This window comes from Camponotus floridanus, unplaced genomic scaffold (genome assembly GCF_003227725.1).
Source record: "Camponotus floridanus strain SB8 unplaced genomic scaffold, Cflo_v7.5 scaffold25, whole genome shotgun sequence".
NCBI classification, from domain to species: Eukaryota; Metazoa; Arthropoda; class Insecta; order Hymenoptera; family Formicidae; genus Camponotus; species Camponotus floridanus.
The window spans coordinates 104678-127835 of NW_020229381.1; the positions used below are offsets into that span (position 1 = coordinate 104678).

Genomic DNA, 23158 nt, shown 5'->3' on the forward strand with positions numbered 1-23158 from the left:
TTATACATACATGTATAAATGCATCGATCATTTACAGAATTAATTGAAATAAGACAAAACATCGAAATTATAGTTTCGTTTTCGTTTACAAGCAACTGCAAATAATTTGTACTATTATTTTTGAGTACATGTACATTTGTATAAGATTGTACAAGAGCTAATTTCGTATGTGACGCTTGACACGCATTTTTTATATTTTAATAGAATTTGTTAAAGAAATATTTCTCATCCTTTTTAATCTCTCCGGAGGTTCTTGTTTAGAACAATCGACAAGACGCAATCTTTTTGAATATTTAAATAAGTTTTTTGTTTACTATTTAAAATCGCAAATTTTTGCGTCTATTGCAAATTGTTCGTGATAAGCATCGCCGTCCCGTCTCTCTCATTCATCTCGCGTTAATACAGTTGATAATTATGAATTCTGCTGGCGCGAGTGATGGACCATCGTGACGTTTGCAGGAACGTAAGTCGATTTGTTTCGTTTCTACAGCTCGTCTCGAGTGATGAATTTCGCCGTCCGAGCGAGAAAACCGAGCGATAATGAATCTCCAACGTCTATAAATAAAAGTTATGGGATCTGTTGCTCGTAAATGAAGCAGGCAAGAACTTTCGGAGAGATGTCATTATTGTAAAACGGAAAGTAGGGAAGATTTCTGGATGGTAAAATAATTACTTTATTATTACATCTCTTTTCTTCTCTTCTTCTTATCGTGCGAAATCCCGTATTCTCGTACGCTTCCGGTTTCTTCACGATGATATCAAAAAAAAACATTTGTCGAGAACGTCGCAATTAACTGTGACGACGATAACCCGCGTTAAAGTGGCCGTCTAAGAAAAGGTTGCCTACCGGGGGTATTTCCATTACGAAGAATCAACTTTTCTCGTATCAGCAGGTAGACACAGACTATACGTCAAGCGTATATAAAATCTGATTTAATAAAGTACCCATATACGTAATGTCAGAGGGCGCGTCTGGTTAAGTGAATAGAAAAAAATGGCGAATTAACATGGGTCGGACATGCGTGCACGTCGTATAATTTCTCGGCTGTTATCTTGGCATACGCGGACGCGTACATTTTTTGACACACGTCGTTAAAGATCTACGCCCTTAGAAGAAAGATGCGCAACAGTTGTTCAGGACGTCCGGTATATATATATATATATATATATATATATATATATATATATATATATTTATAGACGCCTCGGAAAACTCGTCTAACTGGATTAAGAGACTTACGCGCGCGTCTTGGTCGCGAATTAAAAATTTAATTGAAAGCGCAGAAAGAGAGAGAGAGAGATATAAATATGAAACGATTGCTTGGCACGAACAGTCCAAGTAAATCCTAACTGTTTCTGAGTCGCGGAAAATTTCCAAACGTTTCGAAATGCTCTACACGCACAAACGTATCGGACGAAGAAGAGCTATAAAGAAGCTGCATTCGCGGGCGGTTTTATTGGAATACACTTGGACCATAGCGACTGCAATAATTTATCATATACGCACGCTCGTTAAAGTCAATTGTGGTCGTTGTATCGCAACGAGCTTCATTGTGGACGGTGCATCGACCGCGATCAAAAGTTGCGTCGCAATTTCAGCGAGAAAATCTTCGCGTCCGTCGCCTCGCGGCTGTTGTTGCATTCCGTAAACGTTACCACGATCCATTACGAAAGATTGCGCGAAGGAGAAGAATAAGGGAAAAAATGGCAGAATTGTACATGTGTAATCATAAACATTTTGTACGGTGCAGTCGAGGCGCGAGATCGAGTCTGAGGGAAGATGAGCGTAGTAGCCTTCTGAGAGATTTAATGAAATTAACAGTACATTTGTGAAGTGCAAAAGAAATGCGTATGCAAGCGTTCAAACGTATATAAGCACTTTGTGCGATTGTCTCGATTCCGTCTTCTCACGATGCGATGTTGGAATGAAGATTAAGAAAAAATAACGGTCGCCTTCCCGCATCCGTGCATTCGTAAACATAATGTAGCGTAAAAAATAATCTCAAACGCGCTTTTTTCTCCCCCCTCAGAGAGAGAATTTACGCGGCTGTCATACCTCGTCACACCTGGCGGTCTCTCTGAATAACCATGTATAAATTAGACCGCAGAAGAGTATCAGAGACGATCTGACCCGCAGACCTCTTTAACGAGCGACGCGTGCCCGCGCAATCGACGAGACGGAAATTCCAATCGTTCGCGCATTCCTCGCCCGATTCTCGATTTCGCGACTCGAATACACCATAAGCCGTGCGCGCGCGGGACAATCGGATTTCTAGATACACCATTATGTACCTGAGGTGCATGTACGATGCCCCTTTATATACCCCGTTACGGTATATATAAACGCGTTCCTAAGAGCCTTACGGTTCCCTTCTCTCCGCGTGTCGTTGACACTGCGTCCGGCAGAACGATACCGTTCGTTTCTCGCTTTTCCCTCGACCAGATCTGCTTACATTTCGCCGATAAGCCCGGAAGAGCCGCGACGAAATGCCGGGGAACGTCCTTGCGTATCCTCGGAGATCGTAAACATCGCTGATTACGGTGAAGGAATGCAATTTATAGACGGGAGACAACTTCTTTTTACGAATAATTTAAAGAAATTATAGACATTTACTTAAATTACGTAAGTGAGGCTTTAATAGCAATTTAATATACTGTTTTTCCCCCCGGATAAGAAGCATCAAAGTGTCTTATGTAGTGCGATATAAAAGTTACTTTTTAAATTCTTCCATATTTTAACTTAAAATTTTTATTACTTATTACTTATTTATAAACACAATGTCTAGAGCAAAATAGATATTATGACTTATTTATTGACTTTTGATATGAAAAAAATTATGCGCCTGCATATTTTTTTTTAATAATCTATAGAGATAATTGTTTTTAAAAAATAAATTTATTTGCGATATGTTATTATTATGTTTGATCGAAGCATTTAATTAAGAATACTGACGATTTCATACGTATAACATATATGTATGTGTTGTGAGTTTTGTTATAAAATTAAAAATATATATTTTAACTTTCACTTTATACTATGTAAAAATATCTTATAATCTCATCAGAATTTTTAATGCAAGCAATGAAAATTTTCGCATTGCACTTTTGGATCCCAGAAAATATTCTCAGCACGCGATTAATGTCCGAGAAATTATGATATTTATTAACGAGATTGAATTTATAATTCTTGATTTCTTCAATTAAAATTTCATTTGATTATTCAATAAATATATAATGTATGTAGAGACAGAGGGGAAAGGGGAGGAGGAAATTTAGATATAAAGTGTGCGTAAATATATGACTGCAACTGTACGTGTATCATTTGGAAGATTGCATTCATACATCATTCTAGGGATACTACTAGCTTTCCGTTAAGAGTTTAAATCAGAGGTCGGCAACCTTCTTTAATACCTGCAAACCGCATATTCGACTTTTAATTTTAATAAGGGGTTTGCAAAACATAAAAGAGACTGGTGCAAAGATGTGAGCGAAGTAAAACACGAAGTATAGTGTATTTAAATCATACATAAAATCATTTCAGAAATCGAGGAAATATAGGATATGACATAAAAACACGAAATAAGCGTATAAATAGATAAGTAATTATACATATAATAAAAATTTATACAGGAACGATCTCTCTTGTCTCTCACAAGGAAAAAAGATTTATTTATAACCTCTTTCTATAAATTACGATTTAATTATCACAGTGTGACTTTTCCTAGAAATTACATTTCGTAGAAATATTCATTTTTTCCGCATATTAGATTCCCACGCGTTAATGACAAAAGCGATCGTTCAATGACAATGCAAACAATCATTTTCTAAGTTGCGGTTATTCATGGAATTGAGTAATCACGGTGAGAAACGCAGGAATAGAACGCCAAGTGCAGATGATCTTAAAGAATCAGTATATGCGATTCTATCAACTCATTTCGCGCAATGTAAAACATATTAAAAAGTAATATTAAAACGTGAAGATCCGTTTCTCTTCCTCTCTTCATAATTATTATCTCTTCTGCGCACGCGTCTAAAGGAAACAATTTTTAATGAATTCATGAATTATTCACAAGCACGCAACTTTCAGAGTGATATTAGCACACTTGTGCGCGACATTGTGGAAATCGTAAATTATTTCGTTAATTATTTCTCTCGCAATTAGATACATCTGATTCGAGGGTTGCCGCATAAATTGCCACGTGACGCGATTGCGAATCGCGAAATCGGCCGAGGCCGAAGATGCATCTGGGACGATTGCGCGGATCTCTTAACGCGGTCGTGCGAAGAGATCAGGCGAATTATTATTGCACTCGTTGTATTTCAGACATTATTATCTTGCGGCGGCGGTCGCCGATTATGATGGAAAGCAACGTCGAGACAATTAGAGCGCGGATTTCACTCCGCACAGGTACCGCGATCCCCTAATGACAAGGAATGATTGCTCGCGGGTTAATCGCCGACGAACTCGCCACGCGAGGAGAATCAATTGTTCCTTCCTCCCCGTCCCTCTCCCTCCATCGTCCAGGCACCCTCCCTGCGAGATCGAGAATTACCGATGAACTCGATGATAGAGGCGCCTCGCGATTTGCTATGCATAGTCATCGCGCGAGCCATCTCGAAGCTCCTCCTGATCCTGCTGCTCGCGGAAGGAATCGATTACAATGGTTTCACGTGCGCCGCGTTAATACAACGTTTATTGCATTATTTATGATATACCGTACGAATAACGACCGCTGCTATCACACGGAGATTTATACGATACCGTTGCCCGCGTGTATTAGCGAGCACGTGAAATTGAAGGGCTCGAGGCAATACAATGTACCAAGTGAGCAAGGCCTGGTAATTTTCAACTTTGTACATTTACTATCAATTAGCAGGTAACGTTTCTTGCATCACACAGGATGTAACAGATTCTCCGGTTTTTTAAAGGATTGTAACCCTCGAGCTGAAAAGATGCCAGCCAAGAAAGGTTGTCGTCGATTAGAATTTCTCGATTTCGAATCGCCATCGTCGCGAATATGCGCGTGTCGTGCGACCGAAGCACCTGTTGCATCGGCCCGCGAAATTGAAGCGATCGTCAAGCTTCACGGTCGATGCTTCTTCGAGAACCAGGTCACACAGAGAAACTGTCAACTCCCAGACGGGGCGACCAATTACGAGATGGATGGCACCGCCGTGTCCTGATTCCCTAGCTATCAACCTAGATAAGGATCGACTCGGGTTATTTAACTTGCGAAAGGGCTTTTTGCAATCGCTCTGTCGCGACATTTGCGTCACGACTTAGATTCTTCCCACTGTTTGCATAAGTCGTATTCGTTGTATGAATAATATATCGCTATCTGTGACTTGGAGAAACGAAGAAAACTAAATTGGAATATTAATATAATTAATTATAATGACATTAATATAATTAATTATAATGACATATTAATATAATTAATTATAATGACATATTAATATAATTAATTATAATGACATAAAACTATTAAGCTAACGTATATATTTTTTTTGTTACAGGACGATCGAGTTGATCGCTTTGGTGGCGATTTCCAGTACGCTATTTCTTTTTCTGCACACAAGAGATTTACACTCGCGTCTGAAGAAGATGGAAGTGCGTCTTCAACCGGGAGAAGACGATGTGCTTTCGGCGAATCAGCTTTCATCTGGTAACGTACTAAAATATATATGCGATAAAATTAGAACACACGATGCTGGAAAGCCTTCATGTCTTGCTCTCTTTTTTTTTGTTAAGATAATAAAAAATGGAAATATATAGAAAGAAAAATTAAAGGGATAAAGAGATAAAAATTTAAAAGATTATTAACATATTAACAAAACAATATAAAGATTAAATTTTACGATGTGTTCCATATTTCAAAACTGTACTATAATTTTTTAATCTCATCTCGTTCAGATAATAAACAATACAAATAAATAACATAAGTATAAATAAGCGAATAATTAACATACAGGAAAATAGCATTGAAAGAGATTTACTTCCTTTTTAAAGCGAGGACGAATCCGAGATAACCGTTAGAATTGTTAATTAGGAGGCACTGATTATCTGTTTAATTACATAAACCGCACTCTGGTTTCTCGTCATCTGAAAATGAACCACATCGGAATTACAATCATGTCTCTCTTGAGAAGCACCATAATAGACACGTTTATACATGTGTGCTTTTATCTGCTTGTACGTACTCCCCGAGGGTGCTGTTAACTTCCCGGTTGAGGAAGGTCAAGGTGTGAGAGAGTGAACGCGGATAAAGGATTCGAGAGGAGTTCCACAAATGCTTGCGCACATTTTTGCGATCTGCTCCTCGTTGCTAAAGTATTCCCTGTTTTTTACATTTTAAAAATTCGAGTTTCGAAATAATATATCCGTTAAAAATTTATTTTTAATTTTCGCTTCTTTAGCTATTTCACTAAAAGTTTATGTATTATTATTCTCCAAAAAAAGAGAAAAAATAAAAATTGGCTCTAAAAGGGCTGATTAAAGAAAGAGACGTTTTCTTAAATTACTCTTATGGATGTCGCGGCATCAAATACGTTGAAGGAAATGCCCTTACTAATTATCTCTACATATCTCTTCGCGTTTGTACACGCACTCGCGTTAAATGAGAGAAAGAAAGAGAGATCTCTATCGCCCTACTAGTTACCATTCCACATCCATTTCGCGGGATTCGTAACGGTAGCGAGAGCTTCGTTTACTCGCAATTGCGAGTTAATTATTCCTGCAGCACGTCCCGTCGTTCGCTTCACACGTGGTAAATCCGCGTCTTTGCCGCGCCGAGTGTATTTATTACGTTACGGCTCACGCAATTACATGTCCGCGGTGTCGTTTTATTATTATTTAAAGCCATACCGAAGCGAACGCGAATCATGTTGATTAGAGAGATCGAAAGTACGAGGCTTATTATTCGTCGCGTATTATTATCCCCGATATTCAGCTTCTTGCGAATTCTGACGACCTTGTGCACATGTACACACATTGCTCTACGACAAGAATCACATGCAATTATACCTTTTTTTGTAATTTTTAATCACAAAATAGAAAAAATAAAAATCAATAAAATAGATGTTTAAAAAATTTTCCAAAGTTTGAAAGGATACGATTAATTTTATCAACAAAAATTTCACGAATGTTGTAAAAATAGTTTTTAACATCATGCAAAAAACTCACTAAATATGATTATATTTTTTTTAATTTCCACAAAATAAAAAAAATAAAAATCAGCGAAATAGATGTTTAAAAAGTTTTCCGAAGTTTTTGAAAGGATACGATTAATTTTATCGATAGAAATGAATGTTATAAAAAAAGTTTTTGATATCATGCAAAACAATCACTAAATATGATTATATTTTTTTTTACTTTTTCACGAAATAAAAGAAATAAAAATCAACGAAATAGAGGTTCATAAAAAGTGTTCCGAAGTTTAAGAGAATATGATTAAATCTTACCAACAAAAGTTCACACAAGTATCATGAAAAGAATTTTCAATATCGGATAAAAAGATCACTAAATATGTTATATTCCCGCAAAGTCGTGCGAAACAATCTTTACTTTCAATGGCATATCTACTCGTGAATTAAAAAACGTTATACGTGGCATAAAGCAACCTTCACAGAAATTCATCTCTGCTCGGAATACAATGATTAACAATGTATTGTATCATGAATGTGGCTTATAATTATTATAATGGCCAGCCGCATTACTTTCTACTAGAAATTTTCGCTCACGACAATTGAGAAAGAGTAAACAGTTGGTCTCTCGTTTTTGTAAAGCGAAAGTCAGTGAGTTCGAACGGGATCTCGCGTATTAGCGATTGGAGGCAATGTATTACATACATAGTTATTTCCGCGATGAAGAGACTTTGATGAAAAGATTGCATTGGTCACATTCGCGAGAAAGATAAAATCGCGGAAAAAACCCAACATTAATTTACAACGTTAATTTACAGTCTATTGTTTCGTGTATAAAGTCCGCTTTAGACAATCTATAATTTGCGGAATATGTATTCCAAGTAGAATTCTATGCCACATTTGCTGATATTGTATGCTGATATTCTATACACATTTGCTTGTATGTATTCTAATATATATGCATTTTATACATCCTAATATGCATTTTATACATATATATGTCTAAATTTTATTTCTTCTAATTTTTTTGTATTTATATACGATATAATTATATAAATTATAAATTAATTTTGTCGCAAATTATATAGATTATCTAAAGTATATTTTAGAGTACAAATATATTTGTGTTAGAAAAAGAAAATATTTTTTGTGTATTTGGGGTATGTAACTCATTTTCAAAAAATTAACGAACCGTACATATGTATAATTTATCTATTTTCCGGTCAAGTGTCTAACAAGTAAAATTCTTAAAATACTTTCTTATATTTATACTTTCTTATATTCAAATAAGAGCGTATCGAAATCATTTTCTCTTGTCTTGTAATGGATAAACATACGCACAATTTTAATTATCGTGTAAGTCGGCGCTACGTATATTGACCATCGGGAAACGTCCGAGAAATTCGTGCTATACATCTAAACTATACATCTAAAAGCCGTTCACCAGAAGGAAAAGGCGACTGGGAATACATACGAAAAATAAAGGATGCTTCCCGGAGGCGGAATCGACCGAGGGGCAGCCGAGAGTGGCCGCATCAAAGGGAGGTGAAAGGAAAAACGCCGGCGCGCGTGAGCGAGAATAAATCAGATGCTAGAAGAAGTGCGCGCATTAAAAGGAGAAATGGATTAATCGCTCGCGGCGAAATAAATAGCGATGTGAATGGAAATGAAAGTTCAATCGCTCATATACCGAAGGCGTTCTTATCGAAGAAATTCGCTCTCGACGCGCGGGAGGGGATGAAATGACGATGATTGAGCTTGAAACGCATAAAGCCTGCGATTTCATATGAGAAAAAATCGCGGCAAATGGAGACAGTGAGAGAAATGGCCCGCTAGTAACCACAATTATCATAAGGAGAGAAAGATTTCCTACCCTTGGTTCAATAAGAATACGCGGAACGTAATTAAACGACAAAGAGACCTAGGGCAGGATCTGGATGTTATTGATATGCAGGTGTGCAACTCCGGTGTATGATTAAAGCAGGAGGTAGAGAGAGGTTCGGCGAGAAATCTATTCAGCAGAGACGAGTGGATTAACGAGATGCCTTCCACCTCTTCGGGGATGCATTCGCACCTTCGTATTGCACCCCGTCTTCCGATGTTATCGCTCGGCAACAGCTCGTAATACGTCTGCGAGGAATGCGCGGTGTCCGGTCTCTTCGCAAAAGATCGAGATCGAGAATGATCTATGGAGGAGCCGTCTCGCTCGTAGAATGATTCGCCTCGGTCGTGAAAACGATCGCGAATGCTCGATCATGAGAACCGGTAAAAATCCATTCACATTCGTGAATAAGAAGTGTTAATCTTGCACGTTTTTCTCCCCGTATATTTCCGCAATTGCAGGTTATCGAACTCTATTAATCAAACAACTACGCGAAAAGAAGCATATCATTTAAAAAGTTCGAAATAAGAAGCTAATTTTAAGGAAGCTACATGTCATAAATAATCCAAGTTCTCTCTTATCATTAAGCTATCATCAAGAACTTTCGCGATATCGTGAGTAATAGTGGTCGCTAATATATCGACTTATAATGAGTCACATAATTCATCGTCGTGTTATTTTTAGCATCGTGTTATTTTTAACGAAGCACTTAATTATATTCTTTATTCGGGTTAATACTTTTAAAGATGACTGATAGCTGTGCGACTTCCTCTCTGATCCATTCGGAAATAAGATTTTGAGAGCAGATCTACTTCCGCATTCCTGAGATTGATGCAATTCGACGCGGAATAAATGCGTGCGCGAGAAAATTCGCAAGCTCTTCGAGAACAAAGATCAACGTCAGTTTACATTCGACCTCGTTGGTCGTATTTATTTTAACTAGCAGCCAGCCAAACGTAAAATGACAATGCATGTAAGTGAAAGTAAAATAAAGATATTCTTTACTTTTTATGCAGGTATACACGGTAAGAAGTGTATCGTGTGTCTATTGAAAGCGGCTAATTTGCAAAGGCTTTTGTTACAGTGAAAGCGAAGGTTCAATTGATACACAAAAGCACTATCTCAAAATCGATTAAGGTTAATCGTAATGTCCACGCGATAAAATCACTCAAATGACAAGCGTAGTCGTGTGTCATTCCTTTATGTGTCCGTCAACTGGCTGAACAGTCAATCAAACATCAATCGATCATCGGTAATTAATGTGAAATTGTTGAGCAAAATAATCTGCATAGTAATTCCGAGAAAACATAGTAATTTCTGCGATACTTATAATCTACATCTAATAAAATCTAATTTTGCGAGGAAAAAATCGTTAAACGCTTAAACTCGGTAAAATTTCCGGTGACAAAAGTGTAAATTAGGGTCAATTTTCTATTAAAAAAAAACCTTATATTAAAGTTCTTGATTCTTCTGAAACGTTGTCGGTTTGATTAATGAGACAGGATCGAGATCACATCTTCCTCCGCAAGAGAAGGAAGTTCCGTGTCGTTAACGTTACAGGAAATTAAACGCAAATTCGAGAACGATGCTCACCTTTTGTTCGTTGTGCGCTTTCTTTCTAACTGTTGTCATGCAATGTGCCATTGTTCCGGTCACAATCGGTCGGCCAGTTTAAGACATAATAGGAAGCGATTCTTATTGTTCCCTTTACAATATACAGTTCTGTCCAACTGAAAATTGCAATTGGTTAATGTATTATCGCCCACTGTCTTTGACATGAGAATGCTGAAATTATAATAGCTTCATTTCTTCAAATGAATACATCTCTCATGGTGACAATAATAATAACACTCATTGAAGCACATGCATTGTTGAAACAGACTTGCAAACGTTCTCGCAAAAGTAGGTTAATTGCAAGATTTATAAATCTCGTCTCTCTTCTCAACTCGAAGGTCTCTTTTTAAGAGACGACTTTACGTATGTTTATTAATTACTAACCCATTTATTAATCCATATTCATTTTAAATTATAATATATGTCAAGATATATAATTTTCTTAATATATATATAACTTTACTATATCATTATATAAATGTTTTTCTCTATTTTTCCTTTAGATGCGTTATCGTTAACACACATTTACGCGCTCTACTAAGTTAGTACGAGTTAAAATAATACTGTTATAACTATAAGAGGCAGAATAAGAAGCGAAACTTCTGTAGGTCAGATAAAATTTAACGGATAGAAACGAGTTTAAAGTATTCGAGTATAAGTATTGCATATAAATCTTATAATTAAATCGAATATGTAGCACGATATCAATTGACTGTAACAACGAAAAAAAATGTTTATTTCCTTAGTATATTGCACATAAAAATCCGTAACATAAATTTGATAAAAAATTACCTAAAAATTTTTAATCTTTAAAATCTATTTTAGAGACAATATATAATTAATCTATAATTCGTGCAAAAAGTCCAAGATATTGGTAACTCTATAATTTTATTTGTTAATATGTGTATATAATAATATATATTTCATAAATGTAGATGTTTTATTACTTCAAATATTTTCTGTCGATTACACGATATATAAAATCATATAGAATTCTATTCGGATTTTTATGAATAAGTTATTTGGCAAGGCAAACTAAAACCCTTCCCCTAAATTTTATAATAAACAAATTTAAATTCTAAAATATCTCATTTCTTTATGCAAAAAATATAATCTCATGTGTATACTGGCAATATATTCTTAGTAATCTCTTTTAACTGACGATAAATTTGCGAGAGACGTGAGAGGCGTTCTTATAATCTTGCACGGGCCAATAACGATACGTTATGGGTCAAGTATTATCCGGAGAAAACATGCGAACAGTGATGTCCGTCTAACCCAGTTCGAGTAATTTTTTTTTTTTTTAAACGCATCAACGAGCTGGATCATCTTGCACGTACATACATAATACGCGAGCGAATCGTACCGAGACCATCCCATGCATCTAATATGCGTTTTACGGACGCAGCATGTGACTCTTCCTTCCTGAGAGGAGATAATTTCCTTTCGTCGTTTAATCAAAATATTATAAGACAGGAAAATGAAGAAATAAGAGTGAAATGAAGAGCGAAAAAGAGAGACAAGTTCTTGTCGATCTTGAATGACAAAAATCTATTTTAATATAAATAAAGAAACGGCGGTTATTTAAAAATCACTCTTGTATTCTATAATCATAGAAATAGACCGGTTAAGTTAAATAATATAAAATACTTGAGATTACTCGTAATTTAACCGCTGCCGTTTGCAAGTTCTACCTAATGACGTTGCATGATAATAATGACCATAAAAGGGAAAAGAAAGCGCACGTTTCTATCCTACTGTATCATTAACATGTAAAAAGGATGCTACAATCGGGCGATTATACAAACGAACGATCGCGTTCGTACGATCGGCCAACATTATGGAAATGGCGTTAACGCACACGATCTCATGTCAGTTGGCGATCTCAGTTTCGCATAATGAAATTGTTTGCGATCGTGATGCGCGCTTCCAGCTGGCGAAGCCAGCTGGTATTTATCCCTGGTGGGATTGCGAGATCGGGCGATGACAGTATTTCGCATGGAGAACTCTTATGAAACACTTTCGATCGATTATCAAGCGCCGATCGATAAACTTTGAGCGGGAAGTGAATTCAACTTCCTGGAGATGCATGATGGGAATTAGTTAATGAAACTCATTCTACGGGGAATACACGCGTTCACGCGTCGCAAAAGATACTACGTTATAATAAAATGCTGAATGAAATCTCTACTTTATGATCGCTCGAAAATGTTTATTGCTCGATGATATCGTTTTGAATTTATTGCCTCTTGTAAGTGAAAGTCGTTATTACACCGTTTTATCCGCATTATAAAAAAATATATGGATAATTAAATAAAAGGATGCGTCAACTCAAATATATAGCTATGATGTACACAATTATGTTACTCGATAAGTAAGAAAGATTCACTATTAAACAGATTGAATTTAATTACTTGGCGATAAATTAATTAAAGTAATTATTGAATTATTTAAATTTAATTTAATTATTTATAATATCGTAATCCATGAGAATTCAATTAAAAGAATGCGTGAGCTCTTGAAACATCCAAACATGTAATTATATATGCGTAATGTGCACAATTATATTTCGACAGGAAATGATCCACTATTATATAAATTTAATTTAATTACTTATTCATAAAAAAAATTAATTAATGAATTTTATCTATTTAATTTAATTTAATTTAATTATCTACCGCAATATATAAGATTTAAAGCTTTTTGATTAAAATTTCATTCGAAGCGTAACGAAATTCCATAAGAAAATTAATTACGACACGAGAAAACACAGTAATCTCTTGACACCGTTCCCATAGATATGAAGCACGCTATTGCTTAACTGTACGATGATAAGCGTCCTTTTTATTACGAGTATCTTGGCGAGATTGCAAATTTCTCGAATTCCTTGACACTGAAAGAATTCGCGAATCTCGAGTCCGCGAGTCCAGTTTCTCTTAGGACTTTATATCCGAGTCTTTATATCTTTTGTATCTTTTGTGGCCGGGTCTATTACCGCGGAATCTTGTAAACGCTTATTCTTTTCGACCGCAGACGAAGGCGGGTATGTCACGATCGCGGATACCTCGTTATTGTCGACATCCCGAAGTTACATAACTATGCCAGGGTAATTCCACGTCATATCCGAGAGATAATTCTTCCCTTGTCACTTTCGGAACTTTTTCCCCACAGATTTTACGCGCGAATTAATCACTTCTCGAAAGATTGATGTTGAATTTTCATTGTTAAAATTGATTGTAAGTCGTTCATAAACACTCGAAGAAAGTAACGTACTATCTCTTTCGTTCATTGAATCAGTGAGATGAAGAATCACGCGAGAAAGATTTTTTGTGAAATCTTGATTATATGATCAGGAATTTTATTTTTTGGAGCAACAATCGTAAAAAGGAATACGACATTTAAAAATTGATAGTCAAGTATTGAAAAAAAAAATTACCACATACAATTTATGTCATAAATTATTTATAGAAAATGCTCTTCGAAAAAAGAACGAGAGAAATATTGAAATTATTTTGTTTGTCCCAATATATCTTTCTAAACAAAATAAATTGTACTCGAACATATCAAGCGCATCGGAAGTGACTTTGAAATAATTTCGAGAAGCTCGATGGCGACCCACATTCTCTATTCTTATAACATGCGCTTCGCGAAAGTAGTCAGGTAGCTCCCTTTCGAATTTCTCATGTGAGGCACTCCTTTATATGCAAACGCCTTTCTTCGTGGAGAACGGACGTTCAGAGTTCAAACCATTTCACGCGATCATTGACTACTCGAGTACTCTCATCAAGTTTCCCGTTTACCTATAAACCTTTTTTCACGTCTACCGTTTACGACAGCTGCAGCGGCGTACTATTAATTTGATTATCTCTCCGACACGCATTAGTAATTGACTTTCGCTTCCAACTACAATCAATTTTCCACAACAATAATGTCTCTTAATGTGTCACGCGTTAATTTTCCATTAGCGTTATCAGAGAGTGCCAGTTTGCGAGAAAATCTTCGTCGCTATTCTTCCTCGAAAGGTGGGAGATTAATTCAAGACAAGAGAGGGAGAGAGGAACATAAGCTATGGCGATATCATCTTCGCGATTTGTATAATAAAAATCTGCGATCCTAATTTTCTGGATCGTTGATTGAGAAAATCGCGATCGCTGCCACGGTCAATCAACCGTATGCATCGCAATGCGCGACTTTTCACGCGCATACGTGCACCTACATTCCCACGTCAGCCAAGCCCGTCAGAGAGTTACTTTCCACGTCATTTTTTCTCTTTCTCTCTTCCAATTTATTTTTAAATTACCTCGCAGGTATGTGTACATGTCGATTCTCGTAACTTCGTGAAAGAAAGGCGGAAATTTGATCGCCCTCAGCCCCACTTTTGGCTAAGATGAAAGTTACCGCGGCGAGCTTCTCCCTCGAGGCGTCACGAACAATTAGCTCGCAAGATCGTCCCGAGAGGCGATGCAAGCGTCATCCCCATCTCCTCCCCTTTTCTCATTCTATCTCTTTCTCTCTCTCCTCGTCGACCTCTATAGCTTTCTCGAGTCCCGGTCCAAAGGCAATTGACCAAAATGGGAGTAAAAGGTTGCCGATCCGGTCTGGCGCGTCTTGACATCCTTTCCGTATTTTTTCTCTTTATGCGCACCACAGCATCTCGGCCGCGGAAGTAAAGGGAACAAGTTTCCCCGAGTTCATGCGGTCTCGTCAAATTGATTCGGAGAAATATCGCGAAATATAAAGAGATAATTCGAATTGATACGCAAGGATGAAACATCGTTAACCGATCTTTTTTAATTTTGACGATTTATCAAGGTGCACAGCCTCCTTTTATTTAAGCGGAGAGGAAGCGCATCGTAAAAAACGACGCACAAATGTACAAGTAATCCGTATTGTGTTGTATTAATATGCTGCCGAAGCGATCTTCTCTTTATTGTCAGCGAACGATCGCACCGTCTACTTCCTTTTTCCTTTTTTCACATCCATCATAAATATTTATATCATAAACACTGAGCGCTTCCTCTTCTTTTTTCTGGGAGATTTAACGAGGCAAAACGTTTGCTCAAGCAACTACACTGGAGAATAACGCGAATGCATTTATTCAATCACCTCGAAGAAACTTTCCGAAAGTGCTTATAACAAGTGTAAAAGTTTCATGTAAACATATATGTAAATTTGTAATATATTACTAAATGCATCAATTGTATGACTAAATATTGTTTATTGATGTAACATGTATGTATACATCATACACACACTGCAAATGCGTTGCCATACTCGCATTAAGAAGAAATGTTGTATATGATCACGCAATAATTGAAGGTTGTTCCTCTAAAAATTAATAACGATTAATTGCGGCCGCTTATGGTACATGGAATGTGAAGAGATTGTTCTTTCGCACGCAACAGTACAGCGTTAAATTGCGAGGAAATTGGGTTGTTCCACAGCATAAATATAAAATTAGAATGTGGAAAGAATAGCACATATTCTTCGATAGTAAGGTTATGTTTTTCCACGATATTGGTCTTTTATCATATTATAATATAAAAAGCAGAATACTGTAATAAGCATTACAATAAGTATAGCAGTCGAAAGTTTTAGTGAAAATTAAAAATTACCGCGACATCTTTTATATCATTTTTTCCTTCCTAGCAATAAAGACAATCGTTGACCGTGAAAAGCCATTAAAATTTTTTATCATAGATATCAAAACCATAAATTATAAGTAATAAATACCAATAGATCTTTGTACTTTTTATGTTTTATCTAATATGATTTTATATTAATTTCACAAAATAATGAAATCAATAAATGAGAAAGACTCTAATATACTAAATAAATAAATTTAAATAAAAAATAAGTTAATGAGAACGCAGTAAAATGTAAATTGATTGTTGTTTTGACAATTCTTCTTTGTTAAATGTTTTCAAAAAAATCGTTGAAAGTCAAGACATAAAATATTTTTGTTTTTATATGCTATTTGTATTTTTTTCGTTTTTCCCTCATCATAATGTCAATCTTCTTTTGTTTCAGTTTTTACTAAAGATAGTCTCAAAAAAGGAAATATTTGACAATTAAAGAAGAATTGCTTTAATCATTGCGCTTGATTTTTATTAACTCATTTTTTATTTACATTAATAATAAAATAAGAAAGAATTCTTGTTAAATCAATATAAATTATCAATATAAATTTAAGAAAACAACCGTCGGAAAAATCACAGAATTATCAATTGTTTTTCATTCTCTCTTTCTTCAATTCCTCTCCAAGAAAATTTCGTAGCAGCCGTCCATGTACGCGAGATCTCGGACATAATACTAACGCCCATCCCGGCGTAATAGAGCGCTACAGATATAGAGAACGTAAGGAGTCGAAGAGTTGTTCTTGTTCCAGCGGGCAAGGATCAACGATCGGGAGATGCGCGCGGGGATGATTTTTTACGGTCATCAATGTAAGCGCGGCTACGTCTTAAGCCACGTGAATGACGTGAATAAAGCCCCTACGCCTACGCCGAGCCCCTTCGGCGAACGTGCAGTTCCGGACGCGCGCGGTGCCTCGTCCGTTCGTCCGTCATTAAACTTGCATCTGTATCGGTCACGAGGCTCACCGATTGTACGATCCTTGCGTACGTGCATAAGCACGATAATGGCCGATAATAAATTATCGATCGTAATTTATTATCGACCGTAATAATCGCACTCTCCATCGAACAATTTTCAATTCGCGATCGATCCAAGAGGGAGAAAGGATAGAAAAATGGCAGGACGTTATAGAACAAACGACGCGATAGCCAATCGAGCTTTTCCATAAAAGCGAGAGGATGATTGACTTTTCGCTTTTTGCCAAACGTTTCCTGTTTACGTGTGTCAAAACGAGAGTAGTCGATCGAGAGTAGTTGTTCGTAAACGCGCGACCATAACAAGATAATGTTTCGCAAAATCGATATCTCTCCCGCTGTTTTACACGAGTGGATTGTCTTTACCAATATCTTCGATATAACGAAAAAATTTGTTATTTTAAAAAAAGAATATAAAATATAATAATATAATAATATAATAAATATTATAATATAATAATATAATAAATATAATAAATAATATAATAAATATAATAAATATAATAAATAATAGAATAAATATAACATAATAATATAATATAGTATAATAAGAATAATGTATATTTTTAAAGAAAATGCCCTTAATCAAGGACTCTTTGTATTAAATGCCAGCTTTAAGAGAGGAAGTAACTCGACATGAGGCTTTCGACTTTATCAACTCCATAAAACACGTTTAACGAGCCGATCGGGAATTAATTATAACACCCACGTTATGTATGTATGCACCCACGACTTGGCTTTCTATTATGCGGAACTTGATTTTACAAGCGAGAACTAGAGGAGGGAATGGGAGGGAACACAATGCCGATGGAAACCGTTATTACATGGAGCTATCGCGAGCCAATCTTGTGCATAACTCATCGGCATTGTGCGCGAGTTGCAGCTGCAGTGCTCGCGTCAATCGAGTGTCTGCTTCGCGCAACGAGATTCGCAAAGTGTTGCGATAAAAGAGCTGTTTGATTCTACGAAAAGGGGAAAAGAAGCGTCGAAAGAAAGAGGAGAACCGAAGCGATATACGGTCGATAATCGGCCCGCCGGTTGCGTGAGGTCACCCGAGGAAACCCTTCCCTCCCCAACCCTCCCCTTCCGACCTAGGTATTGTCAGTCCGATCACGAAGCGACCTCGCATCTTTCCTGGCGATCGCGAGGGATGCTGTTTTCGCGAGCGCGCGCGCTTTTATCTCCCCGTACGATCTCGACTCTGAGAATGCCTGGCTCTGCTACATTTTCCTCACGAGCTTCACGAGCGTGAGCGTCGAGTTTGATTTCCAGATTTCAGACGGAATGTTAATTGCCGGCCATCCGCGACCATATCGGGACACTTCGAGATATAATGCTCTCGGAAACGGAAACTTTCTCGCGTGGGCGCGATCAATTCTAAATAACGTCGTTAAAGCAGATGATTTAAAAAACTTTCGAAACTCGATACTTTCGACGGATTAAGTCTGGCTTACTTACGAGCGAAATGTATCACGTCGCGTTGCTTTGTGCGCGCGTTAAACCGCGCGAATTAATCCGCGAACGGGCGGAAGAATCGGATTAGTCGCATCGATCGGAGACAAAGTATAGACCGCGATCTGCCTGCTGGCTTCGCAACAAGATCTCATTTCCAGCTGGCTGCACCGGAGCAAAAACAAGGAGAACAAGAAAGAGAACAAGAAGAAGAAGAAAGAGGGATAGAGACGCTGGTCGCCCGCAGCGCGCGCGCTTTTTTTTTCCTCTCTCGCGTGTGAGACGCTCTCCTCTCTCAAAGTACTCTCGGCGGAGAGTGCGGCAAACTTTCTAGAGATGACCGACTCGCCTACGGGGACCTCGATTCCGGTCCCTTCGGCGGATCGTTGATCTTGGCCGAGTTCCACGGCGACCTCTTAATCACCGCGATCGCGCTAATTTATCCACGACGAAGTCTCGTTTTACTCACATGCGATGCCAAGAAAAATCGTATTCAAATGAAGAGATTAATAAGACTCCAAAGTGAAACTTAAATTTTTCAAATCTCTAAATTAATAAGAGCGTTAATATTATTTTTTGTGACACTAATTAGCATAAATTTTTCTTGGTCCTAAATCTATTTTTCTCATCTACCTTTCTTCGCGGAAATAAGAGGGATTTATTAAAACAAGTCTCGCATTGTTAGATTTTATATGTGTATTTAATATATATAAGAAAAAAAATGTATCCTGTGCGCACTAATCAGTTTCACAGAAAAATTAATTATTGCGATCATTCTGACTGTTATTTGATTTGAGAGTCTTATTTTCGTGAAGATCTAAGAGATTTGATAAATTCCGCAGAGTTGCTGATAATCAATCATCTCGTGAGAAATCATAATCGGATAATTAAATCGTCAATTTTCTCTTATTGTGCGTTAACCAGCGCATTTATAAATAATACGTATACATGTAGAAACAGCGTGTAATTACAACGTTAATTACGCCTACCAATCCCGCGGCGCTGACTCTGTAAGATAACTCTGACATTGTTGTATACGCATGTAACGGATCGCGTAGATTTTGTTACGGTATTTCCGGCGTAGCTTTGTAGCAACGAATGCCGACGAGTGTCGGAAAATACTCGATCTGAGAGATCTGCACGCGTGTCATGTTGGACACATGAATCGTTGACGTATCGGCGGAATACGTCATATCTCGAAGTTACTGTAAATCCATGAAATCGTGTAATAGAAATAGCAATAGATTCAAGAAACTGTTCGAGGTACCACATCCTCTTCTTTCGTGATGTTAAATGGGATAGACAGTTATTGAAAGTAATATTTATCGAGAGACTTTGATTATATATCGATCATAACATGTTACAGATAAAAAATTACACGCGGAATGTATCGCCTCTTACAACATTTATAAAGCTGGAATATATAATACACGACGACGATTAAGATATTTTTTTTACTATAAAAATTTTAAATCATGCATTTTATAATTTGTTAATGATTATTTATTTGTGCATCAAAATATTTAAATAATTACACGCAATATTTCTTTGCAAAATATAATATATGTTATATTTATTATATACGTATAATATATTATTGAATAAAAATATCGTGATTTCTCTTAATATTAATACCCCACGATTTTTTATAAGAATTATATTGCAATATATTTTTTCCATGTACGAATGAAAAATATTATGATTGAAAAACAGATGCGAAATATTAAGTAACAGCATTGAAACCGTCAACGGTGCTTAAAATAAGACTAATAAATTAAAGTACTAAAGACTTTAAGAAATTAGAAAATATAAATTCCGAAAAAAGATGTTGAGCTCTTTTTGAATCTTGTGGCTTTATGAAAGAGGCCATACGCGTCTCTGTCAAAGATCTCCTGTCATTACGCATGCAATTTCCCACGTGGTCGTGACGGCGGAGGCAGAGAATCTTGAGACATTCGCTGACTCGCAGGACATGGCTGTCTATCAAACGTTAAACGAAGTTCGTCGTTCACTTCCGCGCGCGACGACGATTTTTCTTGAGTGACACAACACAAATCCATCGGCGGTTTTCTCCGCGAGACAGGAAAAAATTGGCGGCCGCGTTTCGCTCAGTCGCATTACGTGACGAACCAAAGTCGGCCGGTGCCTTTCAAATGAATTTCTGATCGTTTCATCCATGTATCCTTCTTACACTGTTTTTGTAACGTTGTTTGAAAATTATTACAAGTGAAGATTATTAAATTATTATAACTGAAGAATTATTTTAATCGATCTCATTATCCGGGATATATTCATCATTATTATCTGTGTTTTCAGAAGGCGTTCAAACGGATTCCAACCCAAGCGGACTCATCCATTACTCGAATGTGCAGCGTACTGTTACAGGAAAGGTAATTAGCGCAATTATTATTTCATGTTGGACACAACGAGGAATTATTTAATAACTTAATAATTCAGTACGTTCTTAATAATTCATAGCACTTAGAGGGAAGAATTCTAAATGAAATTATCAGTAAATACGACGACGACGCTTGTTTTGCTTTATCATTATTACATTGTAAGAAGATACTTTTATTATTGACTTTCGTTATTATTATCCAATTTATAAAAATCCTTTTTTCTGTTACTTTCCATCTTCGTAAAATGTAAACGAGACATTTCGCTCATACATATGCGCGTGTGTAGGCGTTAATTTTTGCGACTCTTTGCTCGAATAAATTAGCATGCGTTTCGCGCAAACGGGAGAAAAAAAGAAAGAAAAAAAAATACATCGGCCGATGTATTTTTTTTTCACTGTTGGTGGCAAAAATATACGCGGAAGAAACGCAAGATCAGAGTGAAAGAGAGAGAGAGAAAAGGACAAGGAGAACGGGTCGCTTATTACCGCTGCTGGGTATCGGCAATTCGCGACGCGGCCAGCTGTGTGCCTTCTGTATCTACTTGTCTGCACTCACGCTAAAGCGCCTTTACCTTCGTTCGCCTTATGCCGCGGAATGACTTGCTAATAACACGAATCGTTATCTAACGAGAGGGAATCGGAAAGTTCCGCGCGAAACAATGTGTTCTCCCTTTCGCGGGGAACGAGGGGTCCCGATAATGACGGGTCGGCGCCGAAAATGAATGGTTAAAGTCGCCGGTAAATTATATCTCTCCGCAATTCGATTTCTATTCATCAGATGTTTCTTTACGTTGAGCGTTCTCTTAAGATTATCTCAACATTTTGACGTATCGCATCAATTTTATATATGAATTATACAATATATTGAAATATTAATATCAATTCTATAATAATTATATTTAAATATTAATATAAATATTGTTAATGCTAATATTAATATTAAAATTAAAATATTATTAATTTTGATATTAAATATTAATATTGAATATATTTAAATAATATTAAATGATATTTAAATATTAATTATTTTGGTGAATATAAAGGAAACTAAAATAACTTAAATTATTTTTTTAGATTAGATAATTTAAGAATGCACTAAAAAATATATTAATGGATCTTCTAGTACGAGGAGCGAGAGACACTCGACATTGAGGCCCTCAACAATACGAGAAGGGCCGACCGGCAGGTCCTGTTCTTCAATCGCGTGCCAAAAGTCGGTTCGCAGACCTTCATGGAGCTGCTGAGAAGGTTGTCGATAAGGAATGCGTTTTCGTTCAACAGGGACCGCGTGCAGCGAGTCGAGACCATACGTCTTGCGCCGATCGAACAGGTAACGAGCGACCCCCGGCCAGAAGGGGCCCCCAATCAATTATCATCAATCGCGCAACGACGTTCGCGTAGTAATTACCTATCTTAATTTATAATCCCGTCGAGCCCTACATGGTGATAGAAAAGTACAACGATACCCAGTCCGATCAAGTGATTCACGCGCTAACGGTGCCGTCTCTTCTTCGTACTTCCTCGTGCTCGCCGCGGGTCTTTCGTTCTTGATAAAATTATGGGAGGGAAGAGAAACGAACGTGTCGTTTATTTTTCATATAGAAACCTGCCATGAAGAGCGATAAAGATAAGGGATGTAGCGATCTACGTGTATCTTGTTATTACGACATTCGGAGGAAGTAGAATCCGCGCGTTCGATTTAAAGCGACGAATTCACGAGTTGACGTTTGCCTAGATTTTTCGCCTAGATTTTGCGAAAAGATCCCTTTATTTACGAGAATCGTAACTCAAGAAGGAAAATAATAATAAAGAATTTATTATACTCTCTTCGGAATCTCGTCCTTTCAAAGTACATTGAAAGCGCTGTATAATGTGTACGTAATTTTGAACTAACTTTATTTTGTATACATTTTCAGCTTCATCTTGCCAGGATGGTCAGCAGTTATTCAGAGCCATCTGTCTACGTAAAGCACGTCTGCTTTACTAACTTCACAGAGTGAGTGCCACGAGATTAGCCTAGGCAATTTGAATGATTGCTACCACTCACAATTTTCTACT

At 36.9% G+C, this 23158-nt stretch overlaps 1 protein-coding gene across 5 annotated transcripts in view; it reads left to right on the forward strand.

The window, feature by feature from the left end:
• The window catches only part of LOC105249759 (heparan sulfate 2-O-sulfotransferase pipe), a 46989-nt gene that overhangs the window by 22396 nt on the left and 1435 nt on the right, over window positions 1-23158 (forward strand). For 3 of the 5 annotated variants that reach the window (XM_011255461.3, XM_011255460.3, XM_011255464.3), the window contains 4 exons: window positions 5518-5666; window positions 21019-21092; window positions 22224-22430; window positions 23017-23096. In XM_011255461.3, coding sequence (XP_011253763.2) covers window positions 5518-5666; window positions 21019-21092; window positions 22224-22430; window positions 23017-23096 — 510 coding nt within the window. The remainder of the gene's footprint in view (window positions 1-5517; window positions 5667-21018; window positions 21093-22223; window positions 22431-23016; window positions 23097-23158) is intronic. The other 2 variants (XM_011255462.3, XM_025409223.1) reach the window with 1 other exon arrangement.